At 58.3% G+C, this 25,146-nt stretch overlaps 3 protein-coding genes across 3 annotated transcripts; 1 reads left to right on the forward strand and 2 right to left on the reverse strand.

The window, feature by feature from the left end:
- The first annotated feature begins 3,613 nt into the window (after window positions 1-3,613).
- PLPP5 (phospholipid phosphatase 5) lies at window positions 3,614-7,864 on the forward strand. Its single transcript, XM_062015961.1, has 7 exons — window positions 3,614-3,694; window positions 3,860-3,968; window positions 5,174-5,264; window positions 5,370-5,433; window positions 6,036-6,160; window positions 6,725-6,895; window positions 7,169-7,864. Exons 1-7 carry the CDS (start codon window positions 3,621-3,623, stop codon window positions 7,336-7,338), a joined length of 804 nt encoding a protein of 267 aa, XP_061871945.1. The 5' UTR covers window positions 3,614-3,620; the 3' UTR covers window positions 7,339-7,864.
- A 562-nt stretch (window positions 7,865-8,426) lies between these two features.
- Window positions 8,427-19,030, reverse strand: DDHD2 (DDHD domain containing 2). Its single transcript, XM_062015951.1, has 16 exons — window positions 18,625-19,030; window positions 17,018-17,208; window positions 16,199-16,288; window positions 15,818-15,938; window positions 14,539-14,628; window positions 13,398-13,533; window positions 13,068-13,276; window positions 12,883-12,953; window positions 12,670-12,786; window positions 12,393-12,488; window positions 11,895-12,023; window positions 11,666-11,821; window positions 11,484-11,586; window positions 11,242-11,406; window positions 10,665-10,827; window positions 8,427-10,415 (listed from the first exon to the last, which is right to left on the reverse strand). The coding sequence occupies exons 1-16, from the start codon at window positions 18,830-18,832 to the stop codon at window positions 10,325-10,327; spliced, it is 2,136 nt and encodes a 711-aa protein (XP_061871935.1). The 5' UTR covers window positions 18,833-19,030; the 3' UTR covers window positions 8,427-10,324.
- A 2,215-nt stretch (window positions 19,031-21,245) lies between these two features.
- On the reverse strand, window positions 21,246-25,127 carry BAG4 (BAG cochaperone 4). The gene is made up of 4 exons (XM_062015955.1): window positions 25,061-25,127; window positions 23,586-23,846; window positions 22,810-23,046; window positions 21,246-22,676 (listed from the first exon to the last, which is right to left on the reverse strand). The coding sequence occupies exons 2-4, from the start codon at window positions 23,841-23,843 to the stop codon at window positions 22,188-22,190; spliced, it is 984 nt and encodes a 327-aa protein (XP_061871939.1). The 5' UTR covers window positions 23,844-23,846; window positions 25,061-25,127; the 3' UTR covers window positions 21,246-22,187.
- Between the last annotated feature and the right edge of the window lie 19 nt (window positions 25,128-25,146).

Here is a 25,146-nt window from a genome sequence, read left to right on the forward strand (position 1 = left end):
TGTTTGCGTGCAATTGTAGAGTTACAAACTACACTACAGTTTCTTTTGGCTGCTCTGGTGCCACCTCACTGACGGGGGCAGTTCATCCTCTGCAGGTGTGTGGCAGAGCCCTGCAGCCGCCTCTGGCTCAGCTGATGGGTGGCACAGAGGGGCTGGTGGGATCCACGAAGCACTTGGCGCCGTGGGCTGTGCTGCAGCCTGTCTGGAACACCACCCTTGCTGAAAGCTCTGCTCTATATTTTGGTATTTTTTACAAAAAAAAAAGGAAAAAAAAGGAAAAAAAAAAGAAGAAAAAACTACAAAAAGGATTTTATTTTTCTGAAGGGTTTATGTGATAAATGTCTCTTTTTAAGCTCTTACTGGGGGTGTTGAACCCTTGCAGGAATTCCAAGCGTAGCTCTTGCTGCGGCGTCCGTGAGGCCCCATGTGTTACTTTATTTATTAGGCTGGGTAACGTTGGGATGAGTTTCCTCGGGGCAGCTCAGAGCATTCTGAACACTTGCAGGCAACGCTGTGCTGGGAGTGCACTGACAGACTCTTCCCACCCCGTGCCCGCGGCGGGTGGTGTGGCAGCCCCAGAGGCATTTGGCGTGGTGGCCTGTGGGCCCAACACGGGAGGGTTCACAGAAGGCTTAAAAAACTTGTGAAAAGCTGTGAATTGAGGCCTGCTGCTACTCCTGTGCCATGCCACTTGATGTCTTGGGTAACTCTGTTTTCAGACATGTTATAGGTGCTCCTTTCGTGTTTCTTTTTCCACCAAAAAGTTTTAATAACAGCCAACAGCTGGGCTTGGACTTAAAAGAGAACATAGGGGGTTGGTTTATAAGCTTGTACTGCTTGGGAGGGAAAAGGTCTGAACTGGATTTCACGTGGTGTACGAGAAGGTGAATCTTTCCAAAACACTTTAACCCTGCTGAGTTGTTCAAGCACCCGATTCAAAGCATCTTCGTGACTGTGAGGGGGTCGTTCTGTATGCCAGATGTTGAAATGCACGTTTCCACCACATCTCTGCGGAAGGAATGACAGGAATGCAGTTCCTTGGGCAGGAGAAGGTGTAACAGCTGTTCTGATTCGTGGGCATCTGCAGAGGGGGAGTCAGCTGCCAGATAAAACGTGTGTGGGCTCTGAAACGGGCAAAGCAAGTGCTGGGTAGTTGGGTTGTTTCATGCCGAGGCCTGGAAGAAACCCACAGGGCTGGACTGCTGGTGATCTCAGTGTCAAGAGCTTTAAACCTGCTGTTTGTGGGCTGTTCCTTCCCCAGAACACACCACCACGTTGTTCCTTGGCTTCTGGTTTAAACCCTGGAGGTAGCACCACGCTTCTGGCGAGCGCCTGCCTCCCGCTCTGCCGCCTGCCCGCTCCCCAGAGCGCAGACTCTGAGGGCTGTGGGCTCACTGCGCCTTTTACTCTACGTTGGCAGCTCAGCAGAGCGAAGCCCATCCACAGGCCAGGGGGTGCCGTGGCTGCTCGCCACAACACGTGGTTCAAGCGTGAGTTACTGTGGTTCTCAGAGTTGTTAGCGTTGGCTTGTCCCGTCGAACAGACTGTTGAAGGCATTTGCAGCTCAGGAAGGGTGTTTCAAGGCAATTTTGTGGGTAAATCACCTTCTCTGGTCACCACCATGGTCTTGGAGAATCTGTTAAAATGGAGTAATAGGGCTGGAATGTTACATTTTGGCCTTTCTTCTGCGGAAAAAAAAACCAACCCAACTTGTGTCTTAATTTCAGGAGCGAATGGGAAAGACACAGTTAGTAGATGTAATGAACAGTGAGCATAGAATCTGTATATATTGAAACTTTACAGAGATATGTGGGGTGGGGAGGGGAGGAGGGAGGGATGGGGGATGTGCAGCGCTGGTACGAAGTAGTCACTTTAACATGGAAACCTCTGCCTCATTGAATTCAGGGTTTAATGTACTTGAAGCTCTGCGGTTCCTTACACAGCTTTTTCTTTTAATTTATACATGACCTGTTTGTTTTTGTACACTACACTGACAATGTCTTTGACTTCCCTGCCGCTGACTTTCCACTCCTGCTGTACAGTGAATCCGTGGCCGAACGGGGCTGTTCCTCACGCCAGAGGCTGCGGTAACGCTGTCCCCTCAGCTTTCTGTTCGCCATCCGCTTTCCCCTGCCCTTTGTATCTTTGTGTAGCAAAAACATTTGCACTTCACGATACACTCCTCCACTTGGGATGTTGTTCTGAGGAAAAAAAAAAGGAATAAAATAGGTGTTTGCTGTTCTGTTCCATTCCTGAGTGCCAAGCTCAGGCCCTGTGACCCCTGCAAGGGGCCGTCCCACTGCTCTGGAGAGAGGAGGAGAGTTTTGAGGCTGCAACTCTGTGCTTTTGCAGAGAAGGCTCCCGGAATTAATGTGAAATCAAGAAGGGAAAGCGCGTGCTGCATTTGCCAAAGCCATCCCCTCCCTCCCCGTCCCGCGCCTGGCTGTGCAGGGAGAGGCGAGGGCCCGGCGCCCCGGCTCCTTCCGAGCAGCTGCCACTCGCCTCTGGGTTAGAAACAGTCGCATTTCCCATCGACTGGCCGAGCTGTTTCATCCCCAGCTCCCTTCTCCCCCAACAAACCGACGGCAGGACGCCGGCTGGCGAGGAGGGGGCTGCGCCAGGAACCAACGGAGCCAACATCGCACAACGCAGATCCCCGCAGACCCGCTTCCATCCCACGCGCTCTCGCCCCGTCACGATGACCTTTGTAGAGTCGTCCTTTCCTTTCCGTAGACTTTGTTTATCTGTAACAAACTTTGTAGATTCCGTGAAGCGTTCTTTTAACGAGATCACACTCGAGTCTTTACTTAGCAAAGCATCGGTATTCGCCCGAGTCGGTACCTTCAGAGCTCCTGGGGAGTTGACTTGGAAGCTCTTGGCACGAACGAAGTGGTGTTGGATTTTCCCTGGCGATGTTCCACTGGGGCATTACTGTATTATGACTTGATGTTGCCGCATAGACTTTGAGATATAAGATATTCTGGGGGGTTTTGTTGTTCGGCCCATGTTCTCCTGCATAGTGTGAAACCTGTAAAGCTTGGGTAACCTGTACATAGCTCGCTTACTGTCCCCTGGTTATAGCGTACCTAGGATTGCCTGTAATATTTTAGCTTCTTACTGAATGTGTGTGATGGTAGGAACATATAATTTTTGTACATTATATTTACTGAGATGTTGCCTTTTTTTATTTTAACAAATACCTTGGAATTCAGATGTGGTTTTGCTTCCGTGAGGATTCATTTGGAAAGGTTTTTAATGACATTCCACTGATTTGAACTTTTTTGCTTGAGGTTGACTTCAATAAAATCGTTCTGAATGTTCCAACGAGGAGAAAAAACGCTTTTGTCTTGTGTTTCGGGGCGGGGGGAGGGTGTGAGGGGGGAGATGAGGGAAGGGCCGCCATTGAGGGGGGAAAAGGGCGGGAAGGCGGCGGGCAGGGCCGGGCCGCCATTGAGGGGGGAAAAGGGCGGGAAGGCGGCGGGCGGGGCCGGGCCGCCACTGAGGGGAGTGAAGGGCGAGGAGGCGGCGGGCAGGGCCGGGCCAGGCCGCTCCGCCCCGGGGAGATGGCGGGGCGGGAGGAGGGAAGGAGGCGGAGGGAGGAGGGAAGGAGGAGGGCGGCCATGAGGCGGGCGGGCGGCGGGGCCGAGCTGGCGGCCGAGGCGGCGGTGAGGGCCGTGCTGGCGGCCGCCTTCGCGTGAGTGCGGGGAACGGGGAGCAGCCAACACACCCGCGGCCCCTCCCCGGCCTGTGTCTCCGCGGCAGAGCTCCCGCTGCCTCCGCATCGCACAGCCTGCCTCAGATCTGCTGGGTTTTGGCTTATGTTGTTCCGGTGGGTTTGTGTTTCCCTCCCTCTTTCCAGGATCATGGAATTTCTGCCCCCGTTCCAGCGCGTGGTGCAGCCTGAGGAGATGTGGCTGTACAGGAATCCCTACGTGGAGGTGGATCACGTCCCCACAGTTCCCATGTTTGTAAGTTCGGCGCTTCCTCGCGTTTGCTTGGGCTTGTTTCTCCTGCCCTCTAAACCATCCTTTCAAAGCAAAGCTGCGAGCTGAAGGGCTCACCTTGCAAATACCTGTAGTTCTTAACGTCCGTTACTGAAGGTGCAGTCTGTCATTGTAGACCAGGCGGCGTTTGCAGCCCTTTCTGTCACCTCTTCAGGTTGTACTATCCAGAGCTATCCTCGGGGTTTTAACTTCAGTGTTTAGAAACTAGCGGGGGCTTGTCACTGTTGCTCACGGTCACTTTCACATCCCAGGACCCCAGAGGAGAGCGTAGCTCTGGCTGCCAGGGAATGTTTTGCTTGAAAGTAGCTATTTTCAGTGAAGTTTCAGTATCATTTCATGCTGAAAATGTTTTCCTCGGCTCTCCAGGCTCTCTCTAAAGGATTTAGTATAAAACTCAGTGTGGGATTTCAAGTAGGCAATAGTTGTTGGAAAGGTTGGTCTCTCTCCTGGAGCAGGGTGTTGGGGTGAGGTGCTGTGGCTCCTGGCCTGGGTTTGTCTTAGCAACCAGCACTTGGGATGTTCTGTAAGGGGTTGGCACTTGGTGCAGTGTTTGGCAGCACAAAGCGTGATGCAGACTAGAGTTTGGGTGGTCACAGGCTCCTTCAGAGCCTGTCAGACACAGCAAGGGCAACCCTGGGGTGAAACCCTGCAGCACCAGTCACTGTCGAGATGCTGGGGACGAGAACTGGTTTTCTCCTAGTCAGCAGCTCCTGTGTGTTCTGCTGACAAGCAGCGAGGGTGCTGCTGACAAAGAGCTCGCAGGGATGGGGAGTGCTGAGGTGCTGTGGCTGATGCTGTGAAGGGATCCCCACAGGCAGGGTGAGCTGTTACATTATTTTGATGCTGCCTGGGTTGGGTTTTTTTCCTTTGCTTTGGTGTAGGCAACAACCAGTGGCCTGTGGGCTTCTGTTGGTGAGGCACAGCTGTGGGGTGACAAACAGGAGGAGGAGCTGTGCTGTGGGAGCACAGGACCAGACAGGGCTTGCTGCAAATACACCTGGGTTGGGGTTGCTTTCTGATAGAAGGGTTGTGTTTGAGAGGACAGGTTGCTGCTTGGCTTTGGGGAAGGAAGGTGCATAGTCTCCTCAAGCAATTGCTGTTGTGTGCTGGTGAGAGTGCTTGAATGGCTTCACTGGCAGACACCTAACAGTCATCTTGTTTTGTGGCAGTTCATCACGTTCCTCTCTCCCTTGTTGCTCATTGTCCTGGCGAGGTTGTTCATGAACGCTGACCGAGAGGACACACGGGAAGCCTGCCTAGGTGAGCTCCCAGCTGAAGTTTGAGCACTGCCCATGCTGGAACGTGCCTCTAAGCTGTGTGTTCAGGTAGGGACAGTGCTGATGTGACCTCTCTGCTCTCTCTTAGCTGCCAGCCTTGCTCTCGCCCTGAATGGAGTTTTCACAAACACTCTGAAGCTCGTTGTGGGGAGGTGAGAAACATGGTGAGGGGAGGCATTAGCCTGGAAAGACTGTGGGGTTTTTCTAGCCATAAAGACAGTTCAGTATTAGAACAAACACTGTCAGGGACCTGCTGTCCCCAGGCATCACTTAGATGGGCTTGTTCAGGCCTGTGCCAGGGAGGAGTGCCTTGGCACACCTACAGGGAGCGGATGGGATGGTTTCATCTCCCCAGGTCATGTGGTCAGCATGGCAAAGAGTTCCTTACCTGTGCCAAGCCACAGCCTGGGAGGTTTGCTCGGGTGTGTGCCCAAAGGCTGTGCAACCTTTGTTCGGATCCTGCAAGGCGTTTTCTGCACTGGGCTGGACAGGGAGGAGCAGCACAGTGCTGACCCTCAGGGACTAACCATGTGATGGGGGTGTGCTGCAGCCTGGCTGTCCTCTGCCAGGCCAGAGCAGAGCTGGCTGCCATGCTCAGGTTGGCATTTCTGGCAGCCTGGGTCATTCACTTCGTGCCATGGAGGGAGCTGTGCGAGGTGGCTGGTGGCTGTGCTGGGCTGTGGGCTCTGTGAGGGAGGGCTGGGTGCTCTGGTGTCTCCTCAGCCAGGGCTGTGAGCCTTTTTCTCTGCCCTAGGCCACGGCCAGACTTCTTCTACCGGTGCTTCCCAGACGGCCGAGCGAACGCGGAGCTGGTGTGCACAGGGGACCCTGCCACGGTGGCCGAGGGACGCAAGAGCTTCCCCAGCGGTCACGCCTCCTGTGAGTTCACCCCATCCCCTGCCCCCTGCAGCCCCAGCCAGCCATGGCCAGCAGAATCTCCTAGGGGAGAGCAGCTTGGGTTTGCTTTCGTGCACCCCGTGGCTTTGGCTGTAGTCTGTAGCCCGTTTGTGAGCCTCAGCTTCCCCTCTGCAAAGCAATGGGGTGAAGGTTGTAATCTGCAGCTGTCAGTAACTCCTGGGAAGAGAAGCAGAGTCCTAGAATGGGATTGGAAGGGGATTCTGGAGATCATCCAGCCCCAGCCCCTGCTCCAGCAGGTTCCCCTCACTCAGGGGGCACAGGAACGTGTCCGGGGGGGTTGGAAACCCGCCGAGCAGGAGCCTCCACACCCTCCCTGGGCAGCCTGGGCCAGGGCTCCCTCCCCTCAGCACCAGAGGGACACCTGCCAAGTACCAGCTTCTGTGTCTCCATCAGGCAGAAGCCAGGGCTTGCCTTGGGCAGGGCAGCCACGCTCCTGCAGCCCCTCCAGCACGGCAGGGGACGGGCAGGGGGTCTGGTTGGGCCCCAGGGCTGAGCTGTTGCTGAGGCTGTGCTCTGCTCTTGCAGTTGCCTTTGCTGGTCTGTCCTTCTGTGCCCTGTACGGGGCCGGGAAGCTGCGCAGCTTCGTGCCCGCCCGCGGGGGCCGAGCCCTGCGCCTCTCTGCCTTCCTCCTCCCGCTCTTCCTCGCCACCCTCATCGCCGTGTCCCGCACCTGCGACTACAAGCACCACTGGCAAGGTGGGTCAGCAGTCTCCTGCAGACCCCCTCGGGGGCACAGTCGGGGACACTGAGCACAGGGGGGTCCCTGGGGCCACGGAGGGGGTCAGAGCCCGCGGTGGCAGGGTGGGCTGTTTTGCTGCCTGCAGGGTGCTGATGCCTTTCTCACTGCTCGTTAAATACGTGCCCAGCTTAGTTTTATAGCCAAGGGTGGAGTTGTTGATGCAGCTGAGCTCTGAGCAGGCTGACAAGCTGCCTGCTGGAGAATTGACTCCCCTCTGGTCTTGCCCACAGATGTGTTGGTTGGCTCAGGCATCGGCTTCGTGCTGGCATACCTGTGCTACAGGCAGTATTACCCTCCTCTCACGGACTCCATGTGCCACAAACCCTTTCTGTGCAAATCCAGACAGCTGCCAGCACACCAAGAAAAGCCTGCAGCTTCCAGCTTCCAGCTAGATATATAGCCACTGGCTCTGTCCTGCCAGCACCTCTCCCCTGCTCCTTCAGTGCACAGGCCAGGGAAGGCTTTGGGGAGGCTGGTCACGGTATGCAAGAAGTGGCTTAGAAGAAGCTGAGCCTGAAATCCAAGCAGGCATCATCTGCAGTGCTGGTGAGTTGTCCTGCTCTGGGAACTCTGCTGCTTCCTTCCCTGGATTGTGTAGGTGTCCCTTTGGGAGCACAGCTCAAGGAGCTGAAGCAAGAACTGGAAAGATGAGAGACTGGTGTGCCCAGTCTGGGAGCCCCATCCAGCCTCTGCCTTCACACAGGGGTGTGGGTGGGAGTGGGGAGCTGGAGCTGGAGCTGCTGCTGAGCTCACATCCATCCTCTGGGTTGCAGCCAAGTTAATGTGGAGTAGTGAGCGTGAGGATGGAGCCTTTACCTGTGAGGGGAGGGAAGGTGCCACCAGCACGGCCCTGGTTGGTGTCAGTGTACAAGCCCTGAGGGTTTTTTCTAAGTTGCCAAATAAAGAAGTTGATTTTCTCTGGTGAAGTGTGGTTCTGAAAGCTTTGCCTCCTTGCTGTGTAAGCCATTGCCTCTGGGGGGGCTGCAGGGGTTTCGAGGTGAGTGTTTACTGTGCATCTCTCCTTGCAGCTTTAAGACAGCTGTGGAGAGGTGACTATCAGCAGATGGTGCTGGAAAGCATCCCCTCAGGTGCTTGCTTCTCTACACCATGGTTTATTTTCTCAGCCAGTGGAAGGGTAGAGTGCTGCTGAGAAACCCCAGCACAGCTGTATGGCAGGACTGCTCTAAGTAGTGACTTGTCAGTAGTCTGCCCTGTAGATTCCTGTGTTCACATCAAGGGTTTGCACACGCAAGCAGCCACAGCAGGGCTGTCTCAGAGCCAGGTGCATGTGCCTCTGCCTCGCTCAGGCCATGACAGGAATGAGAACACCACCCCATCACACCCAGCTTGGGCTGTGTATGCCCCCTGTGACTCTACCACGTCAGTAGAAGTGACAGCAAGAGCTTTAACTTCCCCCTCCACTTGTGCACCAGTGAATTCCTCAGCCAGCCCCTGTGCCCTGGGACATGCACACACCACACTCACCTCCTTGTTTATTTTGGCTTTTACTGGAAAAGACATTAAATAACATTTAAAATGTATTTAACTGGGTTTTTTTCTTTTAAACAAAGTGCATAACTTAAAAAGCTGACCATGCCAGTGTCTGTGGTAAGACTCTTCCTTTTCCTACTCTTGTAGGAGATGCTGTAGCAATCAGTAGTTCAGGCAGCGACTGAGCAGCGTGGCTGTTCCTGCAGTCAGGTAAAAGAACAGCTTCTGTTCCTTTGGGGAGGGAGGAGGGGGATGTAGGCTGCAAACAAAACCTTTCCAATAGTGCAAATAATGTAGTACAACAGAGGACAAACCAACAGGCTGTGGGAAAAAAAAACAAGGCTCCTTACCCCATGCAGGTCAAAAGTCAGCAGGAGGGAAAGTGGTTTGCCAGGGCTGTTAAACCCTCTCAGGGAAGTTCTCCCTCAGATCCCATCTAAACCTCCCCTGGTGCAACTTGAGGCTGTTTCCTCATGTCCTTCAGCCTGAAGACTGAACTGCCTGCAGTGCTGATGTCATTCCTTCAGTGAGTTACAGTGTCTGGACACTGTGGGTCTGGGTTCTCACCTCTCTGGCTGCCTTTTGCGTATTTCAAACCTACCCCAGTGCCTGGAGCCTGGCTGGCCTGAGGTCCCTGGCACCAGCCTGAAAGCCACACTGCAGCAGCCTGTCTCTCCAGGCCTCCAGCCTGCCTGGATGCTGTTGAGGAGCAGCTGCCTTCCCCTCTCTAGCCCTAGTTTGATGTGGAGGTGAAGCTTCCCTCCCACACAGTTACACCTGGCCACTAGCTCTGTCCTGCACAAGGTGCCTCAGGGTTTGCTGGCTGCAGGGGGCTGGGTGAGGATGCTGAGAAGCCACAGCAGGCAGGAGGGCCTGGGTCAGGTGTACACAATCACACTGATCTCAGGCCTCCTGGGGCAGCTCTGCCTGGCACAGCCCAGGGCAGCACAAACCATGCAGCAGCAAGTCAAGGAGATGAGGATGGCCGAGAGACATGCCTGTGCCCTGGCCCTCACCTCCCCCAGGCCTGCTGCTCAGTGCTAGGGCAGGGAGGAGTCAGCCATCTCCTCTTCCCAAGGCTGCTGTAGCTCTCTCCACACCATATGTTTAAGGCTTTTCCTTCTCAAGGTCACAAGCTGCACAATTCCCTACTAAGCCAGGAGCAGAGCCAGGCCCTCAGTGTTGGTCCCTAGCCCAGACAGACTGCTCAGGTGCTCGAGGAGCTGGTGTGGTAACTCACAGGGTGGAGGGTTAAAAGTACAGGTTGCCACAGGGAGTCAGAGTGCAAGTGCTGTGTGTGCTTGAGCAGAAGGGGTTTCCCCCCAATCCTGACCCAAAATGGAGGAAAATCATCCTCATCTCTAGGTAGCAGCAAGTACTTGGGAAGTGGCATGCAGGGGACAGCAGCAGAGGAGAGAGGAAGGCAGAGAATCCTGGACTTTTCCTGGTAAGTACTCAGTTAACTGCATCTAAGAGAGCAAAAGGAGATCATAGGAAGAGCTGCACTAGGACAGGCCAAAATCCCCCCAGCCCAGTCCCCTGTGCCCAGGAAACCCTCCTGGTCTAGTAGCACTGGTTTGCCACCTGTCTGTAAGGAACCCAGCTCAGGAGCTTTGGAGTGTGGGTCGTTCCCTCGCTGCGTTGAAGGGATTGTGGTCACCGCTGCCCTGCCCCAGCAGCAGCACTGTCTTAGCTCTCCCCCTGTCCCATGGTGCTGTGTGCAGGATCAGAGGAAAGGAAGCCAAAGATGCTGGAAAAAACCCGACACAAACTCCTGCCTGAGACACAGCTCTGTAAACAAGGAGTATTATTGCCTCAAGGGAAGCAGATGTCCTCAGAGGTGTCCTAGGAGCCCGGGAAGGAGTGTCAGCAGGGTGACTTACAGCACGGGTCAGTCACTGGCTTCCTGCTAAAGGCTGATCCATAGCGATGCCTTCTGTCTGGTAGATCTCCTTCAGAACCAGCAGAACGGTGTCTTCTGACTCCCTGGAGGAGGAGGAGATGGGAATCAGAGGGGGACTCTTCCCTCCACTCTGTCAGGACAGCTGGGATGGTTCCAGGGCAGAGGCAGCACTTGACAAGTGCAGGCAGCACCGGGAGAGCCACAGCAGCCCACCCTGCCCACCCTGCCTCTTGTGTACTCAGTTGAGGCTTTCCTTACTACACTGGCTTTGCAACTGGTGCCATTCTGCTTACAGACAGGAGTTTGGAGTCTGTGGCTCTGCAGAACCTTACCAATAGCAGAGATGCCCTTGCAGTGCAAATAAATACTCGTTGAAGGTCTCGATTGGCTTCTTCTGCAGCACGTAGTCGATGCGGTTCCCTCCGTTCAGCCTCCCCACCTTAATGAGGGAGGGCTCTTCCTTCAGCACTGCAGGGGGCTTCTCTGCCTTTATCTCTGCAGGAAAGGAGAGGAGCAATGTGCTGCAGCCACGGGGCACCAGCAGCAGCATGAGGGCAAATGCCCTCGCTTTGCCCCGCTGTCAGCTCTAGCAGAGGAGAGGCAGCCTAAGTGCTGGGCTCCTCCTTCCAGGGCTCTCTTGGGAAACAGAACTGATCAGGTAGACAAAGGCCCCTCACAAACTGCTGTGGCCTGCTGAGACCCTCAGGAGTTACCAAGCAGGCAGGTTGCCTCTTCTCCCCCTTCACAGGGCAAGAGCAGGGTGAGGCCACGGCATTTGCAGAGCTCAGTCCCTGCGCTGAGCACAGAAGAGGTTCCAGCCCAGGATGGGCACCTCACCCGAGCTCGCTGCTCCCAGGGCACTGCCGTGCTGCACCCCCAGCTCCCCCCCGCCCCCCAGAGACCGCTCACCTGGCTGCTTCTCCACACCAGCCTCAGCCTCTGGCTCAGGCTCAGCGTCGGCGCCCTCGAGGGCGGGCACCGGGGCGCGGGTGAAGGACTGCCAGGCCACCCGCAGCGACCCCAGCAGGTTGTTCTTCAGGTCCGCGCTCATGCGAGTCAGCCCCTCCTTCAGCTCTGAAAGGCAGGGGAGGGCTCAGCGTGGGGCTGGGGGCTGCCCAGGGCAGGGCCAGAGGGGCCATCCCGTCCCTTACCTAAGTGCATTCTCTTCCTGCCCTTGTGATGGGGCAGCAGCATGGGCTCAAACTCGAGATCCGGGACGATTATGGGCTCGATCCGATATGCCACCGGGTCGAACTGCACAGAGGAGGGGACAGTGAGCCAGGGCTCTTGCTCCCTGGGTCTCTCCCAGCCAGGCTCTGGCTCTTATACCTACGGGGTGGAAGATGTTGAAGAAGCCCTTGCAGGTGGGCAGGCTGTAGTTGGGGTTGATGCGCTTCACTCCTCGCACCGTGAGGAACATCCCGATGGGAGACCCAAGAGCAAAGAAGATCCTGGGGTTGTAGTTCAGTTGAGGATAATTCACCAAGACCTAGGAGAGAGGGAAGCTTCAGATTTGCTGCAGGATTCCCCCTCCACGCTGGTGTAAGAAGCTCAGCAGTTACCTGTCCCAAGCCAACGTCCCTGTATTGGCAGGTCCTGCCCTCGTCTGCGCTGTCCAGGTCGTGCTGTGACGGGGCCCCAGGCCTGGCTCTGTGCTCCCTGCTGTGCCTGCAGCCTGCTGCACTCTGCTCCTGCAGCAACACAACCAGAAAACCCCGCTGGCACAGCTCCTGCAGCCAGCCCACACCACCCCTCAGCAAGTCCAGGAGGCAGGCAACGGCCCAGCATCCCATAAACTGCAGAACCAGGGCAGCACCAGCCTTCCCCAGTCGGCCACCTCTCCCACTGGCATCACTAACTGCAAGCAGCAAGTGCTCCTGCTGTGTGAGCACCCTCACAGGCCACAGGATGAAGTGAGAGTGCAGCACAGAGGAGCAACTCTGCCCAACACGAGCCCGTGAGAGCTGCCCAAGCAAGGATGGCAGGAAGGAGGAGGCTGGGGTGAGCAAAGGCTGATCTATGTCTGAGAGTGATGGGATGTCACTGGGATGGAGACAAACCTGCATCTCCCTCCTGGAGCTGATGTAATGGAGTATCTTCATTCTGGGTCCTAAGGGAATTCCCAGTTCTTTGAGGTTTTCCTCTGTGCACAGGAACTGGAAAATAAGCAGCCCAGGTGGTTAGTGGGGGAGCAGAGAGCAGCTTCTTCTGTTCCCTCTGGCTCTGTTCTGCTGCACTCCCCATGTGTGAGTGACTCGGTGCCAGGAAGATGTGCACAGAGTGGGAGGAAAGGCAAAGAAGAGAGACAGGAGCCAGCAGAGCAAGAGAGCTCCTTACCAGTGCCTGCCCATCCATCTTCTCCTTCTCAAAAACATCACAGTACTCAGACAGCTCCAGCTCCTGCAGCATTTCTGTTACTTCAATACCCCTGTTGCTGGAGGCTGTCCTGGAGCCCTGTGAACAGAGCCATCGGGGATCGAGCTTCCTGCTCACTCCCTTTCTCCTGTGCCTTCAGGAGTGTCTCTGGGTGGGTGCATGCCCATGCCCTACCTCCTCACCCTGCTCCTCCTCCTCTGGAGCAGCCTTCTGGTTTGTCAGGAGATCAAACAAGATGAGTGACCCTGGAAACCAGGCACAGGCAGACAGAGCATCAGCATCTCCTCAGGGAAGAGCCCCCCAGCCACCCCCTTCCTGGGGTGAAGCCCCAGTACCCCCAGCACAGGGAAGCCCCTCACCCAGGCTGTGCCCCGCGATGGAGACCCCCCCTTTGAACTGAGGGTTCCTCTGCAGGAAGAGCTGGTGCAGGCGGTTCATTTCGGATGCCACCGTGTCCACGATGGTCTGGCAGTAGGTGGAGCTGTTGTAGAAGAAAAGATCCACGATGGTGTCGTTGATGAAGTTCCGCAGGCGGTTGATGCTGGGCAGAGTGATTCGCTCCAGATCGCTGCAGGGAGGGGCAAAGAGAGGGAGAGAACCGCGGTTTGAGGTGCCAGCGAACAGCAGGAGTTCAGAGCAGGGCTGTCACCGTCTGGGTGGACACGGGCTGGGAGCTCGGGGCCACTTACACGTCCACCCCCGTGGAGTGGAGGGGGCTGTGCCAGTTGACAGGCAGGAATTCCACCCGGCCGACCTGCTGCTGCTCCTGGGCTTTCTTGAAGTGTGTTTGCAGCATCCCCAGGGACAGGTTCCTGAAGTCATTCACTGCAAGAGAGCATCAGCTCACACCTGGATCCACCCCTGCTGCAGCAACAACTCTTGGTAAGACACCGGGTCGCTAGCAGGGGAAATCCCACCAGGGTCTTTCATCTGCTGCTGCTGCCCTAAGACCTTGAATCTTTAACTACAATCCTTCTGGATGACTGGCTCTCACTGTCCCACCTGCAGCAAGCCTTGCTGCAAAGAAGCACCTGTTAGAAATGGAACCCCAAGGCAGGAGGGGAACCTGGAATGACTCAGTGCTGAGACAGAAGGGCCGAGCTCCTTCGTTTCACCTGGTCAGCAGCCTTGAAAACAAGTTTCAGCAGATGGATGTACAGCAGAACTGGCTGCATTAAAGCAGAGGGATGTTTGAGAAGAAATAAAGGCACTGCTGGGGGGAATCTCAGCTCCCCTGATGTCTGCAAGTTAAATCATGTCCAGCTCCCAGGCGGTTTCAGCAAGCAGCTCTCCAACAGAACTGCAACACTCTGAGCAAACGACAATGGGGGTCAGACCAGGGTTAACTCAGTTTGGAGGGTGCAGAGGGGAGGCTGTAAGGCAGCAATGCCTCTTGCATGCTGCCCTGACCTCCAGGCACTCACAGCTTGGGCATTTCCAGAGACAGGAGCAGCAGCAGCCCTGGGTTTCTGGTCCCAAATCATCCCAGAGGCTTCACCCGGTGAGACTGACCCATAGAACAGACTGAGATACCGATTAGTCTGCCAGGCCCAGACACTCAGCAGATCTGTGTCCACTTTGGGAAACTCTCTGCTTTGAGCAGCAGCACAAAACCCTCATCAAGGGTTGGCCCCGTGGGAAGGGGTGGCCCAAACCTTTCCTGGTGGGAGGACTGAAGGTGCCGGGGAGAACCACATCAGCAACCTGCTCCCCACAGCCTGGCAAGGGGAGTGTGGGATGATGTGGGTGCCCCCTGGCAGCAGATGAGGCTTTACTGGCTGTGTCAGGAGCTGCCTGAGGCGGGGAGCAGCCGGCCTGGCTCACACCTACCGCACTGCACGATGTTCCTGAAGCGAATGTCGCAGGCGGGGCCGATCCCGTGCACCACGAACACCAGGTGATCGATCTGCTCCGGCTCTCCTGGGGAGCAGGGAGGGGCTCAGAAGAAAGAAGAGCGACAGGGACAAGGGGGGATGGACAAAGGGTTCCACTTAAACCCCAGGAGAAGCTCCTTTGGTGCTGAGGGGAGGGAGCCCTGGCCCAGGCTGCCCAGGGAGGGTGTGGAGGCTCCTGCTCGGGAGATTTCCAACCCCAGCTGGACACGTTCCTGTGCCCCCTGAGCCAGGGGAAGCTGCTTTGGCAGGGGCTGGGTGAGCTCTGCAGGACCCTTCCAGCCCCCACCATGCTGGGATTCTGTCACTTCACAGGGAACTGACCTGCTGGAACCACAGGCTCTGCAGGAGCCTCCCATCCTGACCTCAGCCAGGGAAAGAAACCTGGAGTTAGTGCCTGGGCTCTGGGCCTGAAGGGCAGAGGGGTTCCTCTGTTTCTTCTGTTCCTGAACTCTTTTATCTTGCTAAATTCAGCTGCCCACCCTGGGATGGATCCCACCTCACAGGAGAGCAAGAGAAGGCGAAGTGGCTCATCCCCCCTCATGTCACCACCCTGGCTTGGGCAGGAGAGGAGGTTCCTTGCACTTCACACCCACGTTCAGCACGGAGAGGGCAGGACCAGAACTCTGCCCCGTGCCCAGCCTGCCCTGCTGAGCCACCCTGCCCCCCCAGAGCTGCACCTCAGGTAGGCACCAGCTGCAGTCACACCTTGTTCTCTGCTTCCCACACGCTCTGCTTTGCATATGTGCTGCCCTGACAGCATCTTCTTGGAAAATGAAGGGGTTAGACAGGAGAAACTGCCTGTCCTCAGCACAGGGACAAGTCTGAGGCCTGGCTGGGAGCTCTGGGGCAGCTGGGAGCGGGCAGAGCTGGCACAGGGCAGCAGAGACAGGCAGAGCACGTGCGCCAGAGAAGCTCCTCCTGAACAAACATACAGGCCAAGAGCCCAGGGGTGATTTCAGGTGCTGTGGTGCTTTCAGCAGCTCTGGTGTCTGTAGGAGCTGGAAGCACACTGCCTTTTCCCTGTGTGTCTCCTCTGCCCCTTCCTTTGGGCTCTCTGCTGTTACAAAGGATTCTGAAAACCATTCAGCTCCTTTCAGCAAAGTGTCCAGATGTGTCCTTCATTTGAAAGGACCACAGAGGCTTCTGGAGAGTAGAGGCTGAGAAACAGAGCCTGCAGCTCTGGGTGGGTGAGAGGGGAGGGAGAGGCAGCTCACCACTGGGGATCTCAGCAGCAATGTTCTCCACTCCTCTCTTCACAGTGCGAGGCCGCCCTTGCTCCGTGGGAGTCGAGGCCCAGTCGTCAGAGATGGCAACTGGCTGGTAATGAACCATCATCTGGAAACAAGAAGAGCCTGTCACTGAGCTGCTGGGTGCTGAGCAGAGGAGAAATTCTGCCACTGCAGCTGGTAGGTGACAGGAGGAGGTTGGTACCAAACTGCCCCTTGCACAGAGAGAGCGGAAACAGCCGTGTGTGGTGGCACTGGCCCCTGCTCTGGCACAGGGAGGGGAGGGGAATGCTGCCTGGGCAGAACTGGCTGCTCAGCAGATGTGGTGCAAAGAAACAAGGGATGTAAAGATCACCAGGCCCTCCTCACCTTTGGGTTGTGCAAGATAATGACTTCCCTGTTAGGGGACTCCAGTTTCTTCTTCCACTCATCGTGGGTCACAGCCATCATGTAAGCTTTCTGAGCAAAAGAACAGCCTCTGAGTCAGCTGAAGGTTTCCCCATCAGTATTCAACCACCTGGGACGTTCCCAGCCCCTTTTACAGCAGCTCTTATCAACACATTTTGCCCAAGAAATCAGCCAGCTCAAGCTGGAGGAGCAACAGGATCATCTGAGAATCAGCTGCTAGAGTTTCCAAGCAGCCCCCACCTCAGGAGCAGCAGCTTCCCCATCGACTCAGACCTCTGGGCTTTGGTCCATCAGACCAGTGTGAGGATGAACGTTTGTGTGTCTTCCCAAAGAAAAGCCTCCAGCCCCTGGAGTCCCTGACACTGCACAGCATTCAGTGGGTCCCTGTCATTTCTGTTCCTCACACCCACAGCTTCCCTTGGCTGTGGTGAAACGATGAACACAGTGAGGACAACTCTCACAGACGGGGTCAAACCGAAGTCACAGCAGACAGGGGCAGGACAAAAGCCAAGAGCAAAGCTGGCTGGAAGCTGGGCCAGGGCCGTATGGCATGGAGCACCCAGGCAGAAGGGTGCTGGCTGAGGGTGGGAGGAGAGGGAGGCTGCAGCAGGCTGGCAGGGACAGGATGGCAGTGCTGACACTGGTGTTAATCAGCTGTGAAAACACCGTGCCAAAGCCTCTTTCGGGTTCGTGTCCTCGGGCAGGACCCTGCTGCCAGTCACCCCACAGGGAGTTTGCCAGCTGAGAAGCCGAGATAGCACCAGGAAGAGGTGTGTTTACCTCCAGTTCTTCGCTGAAGGACTCAGAGTAGGGAATATACTTGTTGTCCTTGTCTCCTTTGTAGAACCAGGTGCAGCGCCGCACCTCAGCCACCTCCTCGTCCCAGTACACGGCCACGCGCTGCCGCTGCTGCAGCCGCACGTCGTAGCGGCCGCCCGACGTCGGCACCACCACGGCTGCTGGGCCTCCCCCTGCAGGGAACGAGGCCTGACATCAGCCCTGAGAGGAGCAGGAAGCTGCTGCCACGCTGGGGCACGGGGAGGAGACCGCAGTGAGTGCTGTGGGCAGCACCCACCAGTGTGGAGCAGCTGTGGCCAACACACAGAGAGGGGGACGGCAGGAGCCCCAGGAGCGATGCCCCGAGTCAGGCTTCCCCCAGAGGCAGAAGGTAAGACACTCATAATCCTTTGGGTTGGGAAAGTCCTTATCTAAGCTCATGGAGTCCAAACCCAGCACTGACCCACAGCCCTCAGCACCTCAGCTCCCCTCCAGGGCTGGGCACTCCCCCAGCTCCCTGGGCAGCCTGGCACAGGGCTCACACTGCTCTCAGGGAAACAGTTCTGCCTCAGCTCCAATCTCAACCTGCCCTGGGGCAACTTGAGCCCATTTCCCTTTGTCCTGTCACTTGGGCGCAGAGCCTGACCCCCACCTCAGCACAACCTCGTGTCAGGGAGCTGCAGAGTGCTCCTGTCTCCCCTCAGCCCCATCTTCTCCAGGCTGAACACCACAGTAAGGGGTAAGATGAGGTCAGATGAAGGCATTAAGCTACAACCATCTTCCTCACTAGCTCAGACACAGGCTTGCACGGACTCTTCCTCACTGAGACGGTACAGGGTGAATTTGTGGCCTCGCTCAAGGGTGGAACTGCAGGTCTCCAGGTCTCTGGGTCATTCCCCTCTAAACCAAACAACTCCCCACAGATCCCCACACAAGACTGTTTGTTCTGCCCACAGGATGGGTGGCACAGCCTCTAATCCCCAGCTTCCTGAGAGAGAGGGACAGCACAGGAACAACCCCTGGGCAGTCCCTGCTCTGAGCAGAGTCCTGGCAGCGGGTGGGTGATGATGTTTGGCTCCTGGGCAGCAGCCTCTGGAGCACAGGCAGGCGGGGCACAGCAGGGAAATGCCCCGAGGGGGTTTCTGTCAGCCTGACAGCACTGTCCCAGCCCGGGCAGAAGGTTGCTGTGCAGTAGGGTGATGTATAATTTAGAGCACAGATCAAATGAATGAGGCCAGCCCATTGCATCCCCACAGCTCGGCTGTCCCTGTGCTTACAGCTCCAGCAGCGGGCACACTGACAGGGAAAAAGAGAAAGCCTGAATTTAAAAGTGCCCCAGGGAAGACTGTGCAGCATTTGGGCAGCAGCCAGGGACGTGTCCAGGGAGATTCCCTCCCGTGCCTGGGCAGCACATCCCCTGACGCTCTGCCCTTGCCTCTTACCGAGCCAGTTCCACGTTACAGCAGGGCCCCGGCTGTTTCAAACCGAATGGCAATTAAAGAAAACAGCAGTAGGGGTGCTGAGGGTGAGCAGTGCGGGACCTCCCCGGCGCGGGGGCTGCGAGTGCCAGCACAGCCCCCCCTGGCTGCCCCCCGGCGCTCCTGCCCTACCTGAGCCGTGCGCCGCCTCCAGCCTGGCCGAGTCCTGGGCGCTGAACGGGACCCACTGCTCCCGGGAGTCCGCCGTGACCTTGCAGTGGAACCAGTGCGGAACCACCGCTTCGTAGCCACCGGCGGCCTCCGGCTCGCCCAGCTGCGGGGCTCCGGCGGCCGCGCCGGGCTGCGGGGCCCGCGCCGGAGGCTGCTGCCGGGTAGACATGGTGTCCGTGCGGGCGGCCGGAGCCCCGCGACGCCGGGCCCGCCCCAAACCGACCCCGCGGCCCCGAAACGCGCGACTCCTAACGGGGGGCAGGTCACGGGCCACGCCGCGGGGGTCCCCCCGGGCCGCCCCTGGCGCACACGCGTGTCCGCGGCTCAGCAGCCCCCGGGCCGGGCTCCGCGGGCGCCGGCGCAGGCCCCGCTCCGGCCCCGGCGAACCGCCCAGCGCGGGGCGGAGCTGCCCGGCCCCAACGCCGCCGTCACGGGGCGGGACGAGGCGGGGGCCGGCGGAGCGGGTGTGCTGCGAGTCCTGCCTGCAGCCTGCAGCCCCTGCCTGCAACCCTGAAACCCCTGCCTGCTCTCTGCAACTCCTTCCTGCAGCCCCTGCCTGCTCCCTGCAACCACTGCCTGCAACCCTGCAGTCTCTGCCTGGATGCCTGCAATCCCTGCCTGCAATCCTTGCCTACAACCCCTGCCTGCAATCCCTGCTTGCAATCCCTGCCTGCAGCCCTGCAATCCCTGCCTGCAATCCCTGCCTGCTCCTGCAATCCCTGCCCAGCGTCCTGGCTTGGTGGCCTGCATGCAGCCCTTGCCTGCAATCCCCAGCTGCTCTGCTAGCAACCCCTGTCCACAGCCCCTGCCTCCAAGCCCTGTCCTCAGCTCTCAGGAGGCCTGTGCCACCCTGTCAGCTGGCAGCAGCCCGAGCAGATCCGTTCCCAAACACCATGGCAGGCAGGCAACACCAGTGCTAATTAGGACTCCCCAGCCTAAATCTTGCCCTTGGGATGGTCATTATGCCCCTGAGCCGGGTGCAGGTGGGCAGGGGTGTGTGCTATCACCAGGACCCACGTGCCCTCATGCCACTCACCTCCCATGTGCAGCGTGGACAGACATTTGAGCACAGGACACTCTGCAGCACAAACCACGAGATTCTGACCTAATGTTTGTTTTCTACAATCCTCCCGTGGCCTTTTGCCCTGGTGGGGGTTGGGAAACCCTCTCCTGTGGCTGGTGCTGCTCATGGACAAGGGTTTGGTTTCTGCAGACAGGGCTCATCTCCTCTCCAGCTCCACTGCAACCAGAACCTGCCCTTTCAGCTCACTTGTTGATGTCCTTTGCTGTGCTTTTGATCAGAGGTCCACATCACCCTCTGCCAAGTCCTTCCCATGGGCAGGGACTTCAGCTCCAGAAGAGGAAATACTGGGAGGGAACACGTTACCTCGATAGGCTCAGCACTGAGAACACCACGGGAGACACCCATCCCCCTCCTCCCTCCCAGGGGGAGCTGAAACACTTTCAGTTTTGCTTAGGGACAGGCAGAAGCATCATTCTTTCCACGTCTTCGCTGCAGGGAACCTTTGTCCCAGTGCACAGGGCACTGGTGACAGAGCAGCTGAGTGTAGGATTTCTCTGCTCTCCCAGCTGACTGCATTGCAGTGCTTCTGGGCTTGCAAGGCATCAGGATGCTCCACACTCCTCTTTGCACAGCCAGAACCTTCTTGCCCCTCTTCCCTGGCGAACTGACAGGGGAGGGGAATGAGCGCTGGAGGGAACAGGATGCTGTACACAGTGCAGTTTTGTTCCTGGTGCAATTCTTGCTGCTGAAACACAGCAAATGAAGTTTCAGCCAGCTCTCCTTCACAGCTGCAGCAGCTCAGGGCTGTAAAGTCAGTATGCACTGATTGATGAGCTCAGTGATTTCGTGTTCTCTGCTGAAACACGACTTACACCATCTCTTGCAACAACCAACCCCAGACTTTGGCTAGATCCCACACAAAGGGAATCCTAACTTTGATTTCAACAGCTGTGCCAGCCAAATAAAGGCCCAAATGTGGTAAGAGAGGAAGGAATGGGCTCTTTGGTAATTCCCTGGAGATGACAACTGTGGCGAGACTGTGGTCTGGACGTGGTGCCAAACCTGAAACGGCTGAAGCAAGGGAGTTACAGGATCAAATGTGCATCTGCCTAGAGCAGAAAGGAGCTCCTTTGAGCCAGGTCCACGGGGGCTCAGAGCTCAGTCATGCCCTGAGCACCAAGGAGAAATGCAGCAGAGGCTGTTCTCCCCTCCTGCACTGCCACTGTCCCCCTGGGAATGCTGAAGGATCTGGTGGGTGCCTTCAGAGCATGTGGTCAGGGCAACCCCAGCCTCAGGCACACCAAGACTCCTTCCAAAACACAGCCAGCGGCCCCAGAGCCATGGCTGAAGGCTCCTGGAGCATGTGCCCTGCTTGGGAGGCGATGGGGCCACTGTACCCCAGCACACCCCAAACAAACACTCTCCAGAGGCAACTTGTTGCATCCAGCCCTAAGCAGGGCGGCCCAGGCAGCCTGGCTGGTGTCTGGGTTACAGGCAAAGCTCAGTTACACAACTTTGCCCACAACTTCTCATTAAAGACAAGAGACTTGGAGATGTCTTCATTACAAAGTACCTTTTACAAGTGGTCAGGGTTTATTATCTCACCACACACAGTAAAGGTTCACTCAGGATGTCGGGAGCAGAGGGCTAAGAGGAGGCCAAGCCCTTCCCTTCCCCTCTGTACCCTCCAGTGCCACACACAGCCTCTGCAGTGAACACCACACTGGTGGAAGGACTCTGTAAAGAGGGGATTTTGATGGAGGGCATTTCCAGGCATCCTGCTGTTGCCTCTCACTCTCTTCTGATGTCATTCTTCTGCTCCTACCTCTCCTCAGTGGCAGAGGTTTCCTGGCCACGCTCCTGGACACCACGGCCTGGCTGCTCCTGAGAGGAGGAACAGCACGATGTGAGCTCTGCTGGCATCGATGGGCTGCCAGCCTGGTCCCTTTCTGCAGCCCTGGAGTGCACCAAAGCCAAGGAAAGCCCCAGGATGACACACGAGGTTTCACGGCGGGGAAGCTGAAGCTGCAAATACAGGCAGTGAGGGACAAGCCCAGAGTCTCGGTTTGTGGCTGCACCTGACGAAGTGCTGGGGCTGTCTGAAGAGCTGCTGTGGCTGCAGGAGGCACCTACAGCCCGGGCCTGCTTTGGGGAGCTTTGCACAGCCCTTTTCCTGCTGCTGAAGAGGACGTGGGCCCTCCCACAGAGCCCCCACAGCAGAAGGACCTCACCTGGTTCTGGTTTTCTCAAACGTGGAACAAACCAACCAACCAACCAACCAACCAACCATTCCATTTGCTGCTTCAAGCCTCTCTTAATGTGTCCACTGCCAAGTTATTTGCTGGGACTGGGTGTGTGTGGGGCGGTTTCAGGCTGTTTTAACTCGGGGCTTATTGCTGTTCCACGGCCGATCGTGCGCAGCAGAAAGAGCTGAGACTGAACACAACTGGAACTCTTTGGGACCTCAGCAATGGCCTGTGTGTTGTGGCCTGATGTGCTTTCACAATCCCTTTCTCTCCAGTTTTTCCAGAATGGCCTGAATTCTGTGGACTGACTCTTTCCTGGCCTGCCTGACACTGTCCTGGCCACCGGTCTCGATGGAGTCCAGTTCCAGCAGCAGCTTGGTCAGCATCTCCTCCAGCAGCCGGTAGGATTTCTCTGTCTTTCTCCCTACAAATTCATCCACCTCTTGCTCCAGCTGCTCAGCCTCTCCCATCACGTGCAGGATGCGCTGAATCTCCGGCTGGATGGCTGCAGGGGCTGGGGCAGCCTGGGCACCGGCTCTCCCAGGCGGGAGCTTCCGCGAGGCGCCGTCGTACAGCTGGGGCTGGGCGCTGTACTGCACCTTGGGCTGTGGCGCGGGGGGCTTGGTGCTGAGGGGAGGGGCTGGCTTGTGGCTGTTCTGTGTCCCAGAGTGCTGATGGTGATTGCCATCAGAGTAGTAGTGCTGCTGGTTTGTGCCTGGCTCGGGTTGGTCGTAAGGAGAGTCCTACGGTCGGGAGACAAAAAGCTTTGAAGCACCTTTCCCTTCAAGCCGGGGTTTGAAGCTCTGAGCTCGCACTCAGGAGGCTGAGGGAGGGGGCTGCAGGACACGCCACCCCGGCTTTGAGGCAGCAGCGTACCTGTGAGTCCCAGGCAGGAGGGTGGGAGGGGGCTCCGCTGGCAGCCCAGGGGGGAGGCGACTGGCAGGCGAAGGGGCTCCCGTGCAGCGCGGCCGGGGGCCAGGCGTAGCGCGGCTGCAGCCCGAACGCGGGGCACGGACCCCACGAGTCCTCGGCGGCTCTGGGCGGCGGCGGAGGCCCCGGCAGCCCTGCGCTGGCGTCTCGGTAGGGGTACTGCGGGATGGGCAGGCTGGGGGTCTGCGGGGAGTCGAGGGGGGCGGGTGTTAGCCCTGGGGTCACCCTGAGAACGGGGTGACCACCGGTTTTCGTAAGAACAAAAGCAGGGAGGGTGAGCTGCTGAGGGCACAAGGGCCAGCAGGAGCCACAGATCCACTGGAAGGGGCACCGTGGGCTTTCCCTCTGCTGTGGCCCCACAAAACAACTTCTTATGGCCCAGGAACTGCAAGTCCTGCAGCTGCACCTACAACACTCTGCTGCTGCTGTGCTGAGGTGGGGGTCAGGCTCTGCCCCCAAGGGACAGGACAAACGGAAAGGGGCTGAAGCTGCCCCAGGGGAGGTGGAGATTGGAAATGAGGAAGAGCTTCTTCCCAGAGAGAGCTGTTAGACACTGGTAGAGGCTGCCCAGGGAGCTGGGGGAGTGCCCAGCCCTGGAGGGATCCCAAAGCCGTGGAGCTGAGCAGTGCTGGGCTGGGCAGGGCTGGGACTGCAGCAGCTCAAAGGGCTTTTCCAACCCCAGCGACTGTGGGAACTGCTCTGGGCAGTGCTGGGCCACTTACCTGCGGTGGGGAGTAGCCGGGGCCCTGCTGCCTCCTGCGGGACGAGCCCTCGCTGGGGCCATCGCTGGGGCTGTAGCTCCAGGGGGCGCTGGGTGACGGGGGCCGGTACATGCCCGTGGGCTCCGTGGGGAAGGGGCTCTGCGGGGTCCCGCAGCCGTAGTAGCCCCGGTCCTGTGCCAGCCCGGCGTAGTGCGGGGCAGCGGCGGGCGCCGGCGGGTACGGGGGGCTGTAGGCTCCGTTGGAGTAAGGGGAATCCATGGCCTGGGGAGGAGAGGAGAGGAGAGGTGATGTGCCACGGGCACGGGGCTCCTGCGGCGTTTCACTAGGGGCTCCCTCCATCCCCCCAGCTCATCTGCCCCAGTCTGAGGGTCTCCTGCTCTGCCACGTCTCTGTGTCGGCCTCAACGTGTGGAGGGCAGGAGGAGAGGAGGCTCATGCTGAGCTCAACCACACGTGTCTCAGCTCAGCAGCACAGGGACACCCCCTCACAGCTCTGAGGTGCAGCCACCTCCAGGACAGTTCTGTCCCTCTTTCTGCAAAGGGAATGACGGCAGCAGACAGGATCCACCAGATCCAGGGCCCAAGGAGTGCTCAGGCCACCGAGCCCCAGCTCAGAGAGCTTGTGTGTGGGAGGCCTGTCCAGGCAGCCCCAGGACGCTGCAGGGATCGATGGACATTGAGCCTGAGCTTCCACCCAGCCACAGGCTCTCAGGAGCTGGGGGGCGTCGCTTTGGGCACAGACCCCATGGCCCGTGTGAGAGAGGATCAGCCCCACACAGCCCCTGGGGTGGGAACCGGGGCACCGCCTGGTCTGTGCTACAGACACCACCAGCGACGTGGCAGCTCCAGGCTGGCAGAGAGGGGACCCGGCACCGGGAAGGGGCAGCTCTGCCCGTCAGCAACCGGCTGGTTGGTGCTGTCATCTGGGCACCAACCCCACCGAGGCTGGGGGTCATCCCAAACCCGGCGATCCCTCCGTTCAGACCCCTCGGTTCCGATCCCTCCCGTCCAGACCCCTCCGTTCAGATCCCTCGGTCCAGACCCCTCGGTTCAGACCCCTCCGTTCAGATCCTTCGGTTCAGACCCCTCCGTTCAGATCCCTCGGTTCAGATCCCTCCGTTCAGATCCCTCGGTCCAGACCCCTCCCATTCAGACCCCTCCCATTCAGACCCGTGCCCCGGAGACCGGCCCGCGAAGGTGACGCTTCCCCGCCTCGGTGTTTCCCAGCCCGTGGGAACGGGACGCGCGATCCCGGGTAGCGGGGAGGGGTCGGAAGGGCCGCCCGCCCGCCGCTGCCCTCCCGGGACGCGGGGAACGCGGCTGCCCGTCACCGGGGGCTGTCACAGGGGCCGCCCGCCCGGGCAGCGCTCGCCGAGCCCGCGCCTGACCCCGGCCTTGTCCCGGCGCGGCGGCGGGGCCGCGGGCGGGCTGCGGCCCGGGGCCGGGCTCGGGGCGGCCGCTGCCCGCCGCCGTTACCTGCGCGGCCGCCGGCGGGCGGGGGCAGCGGGGCGACCCGGGAGGCCGCGGCTCGGCGGCGCGTCCGCGGGGCTGCACGGCCCGGC

This window comes from Colius striatus, chromosome 27 (assembly GCF_028858725.1).
Source record: "Colius striatus isolate bColStr4 chromosome 27, bColStr4.1.hap1, whole genome shotgun sequence".
NCBI classification, from domain to species: Eukaryota; Metazoa; Chordata; class Aves; order Coliiformes; family Coliidae; genus Colius; species Colius striatus.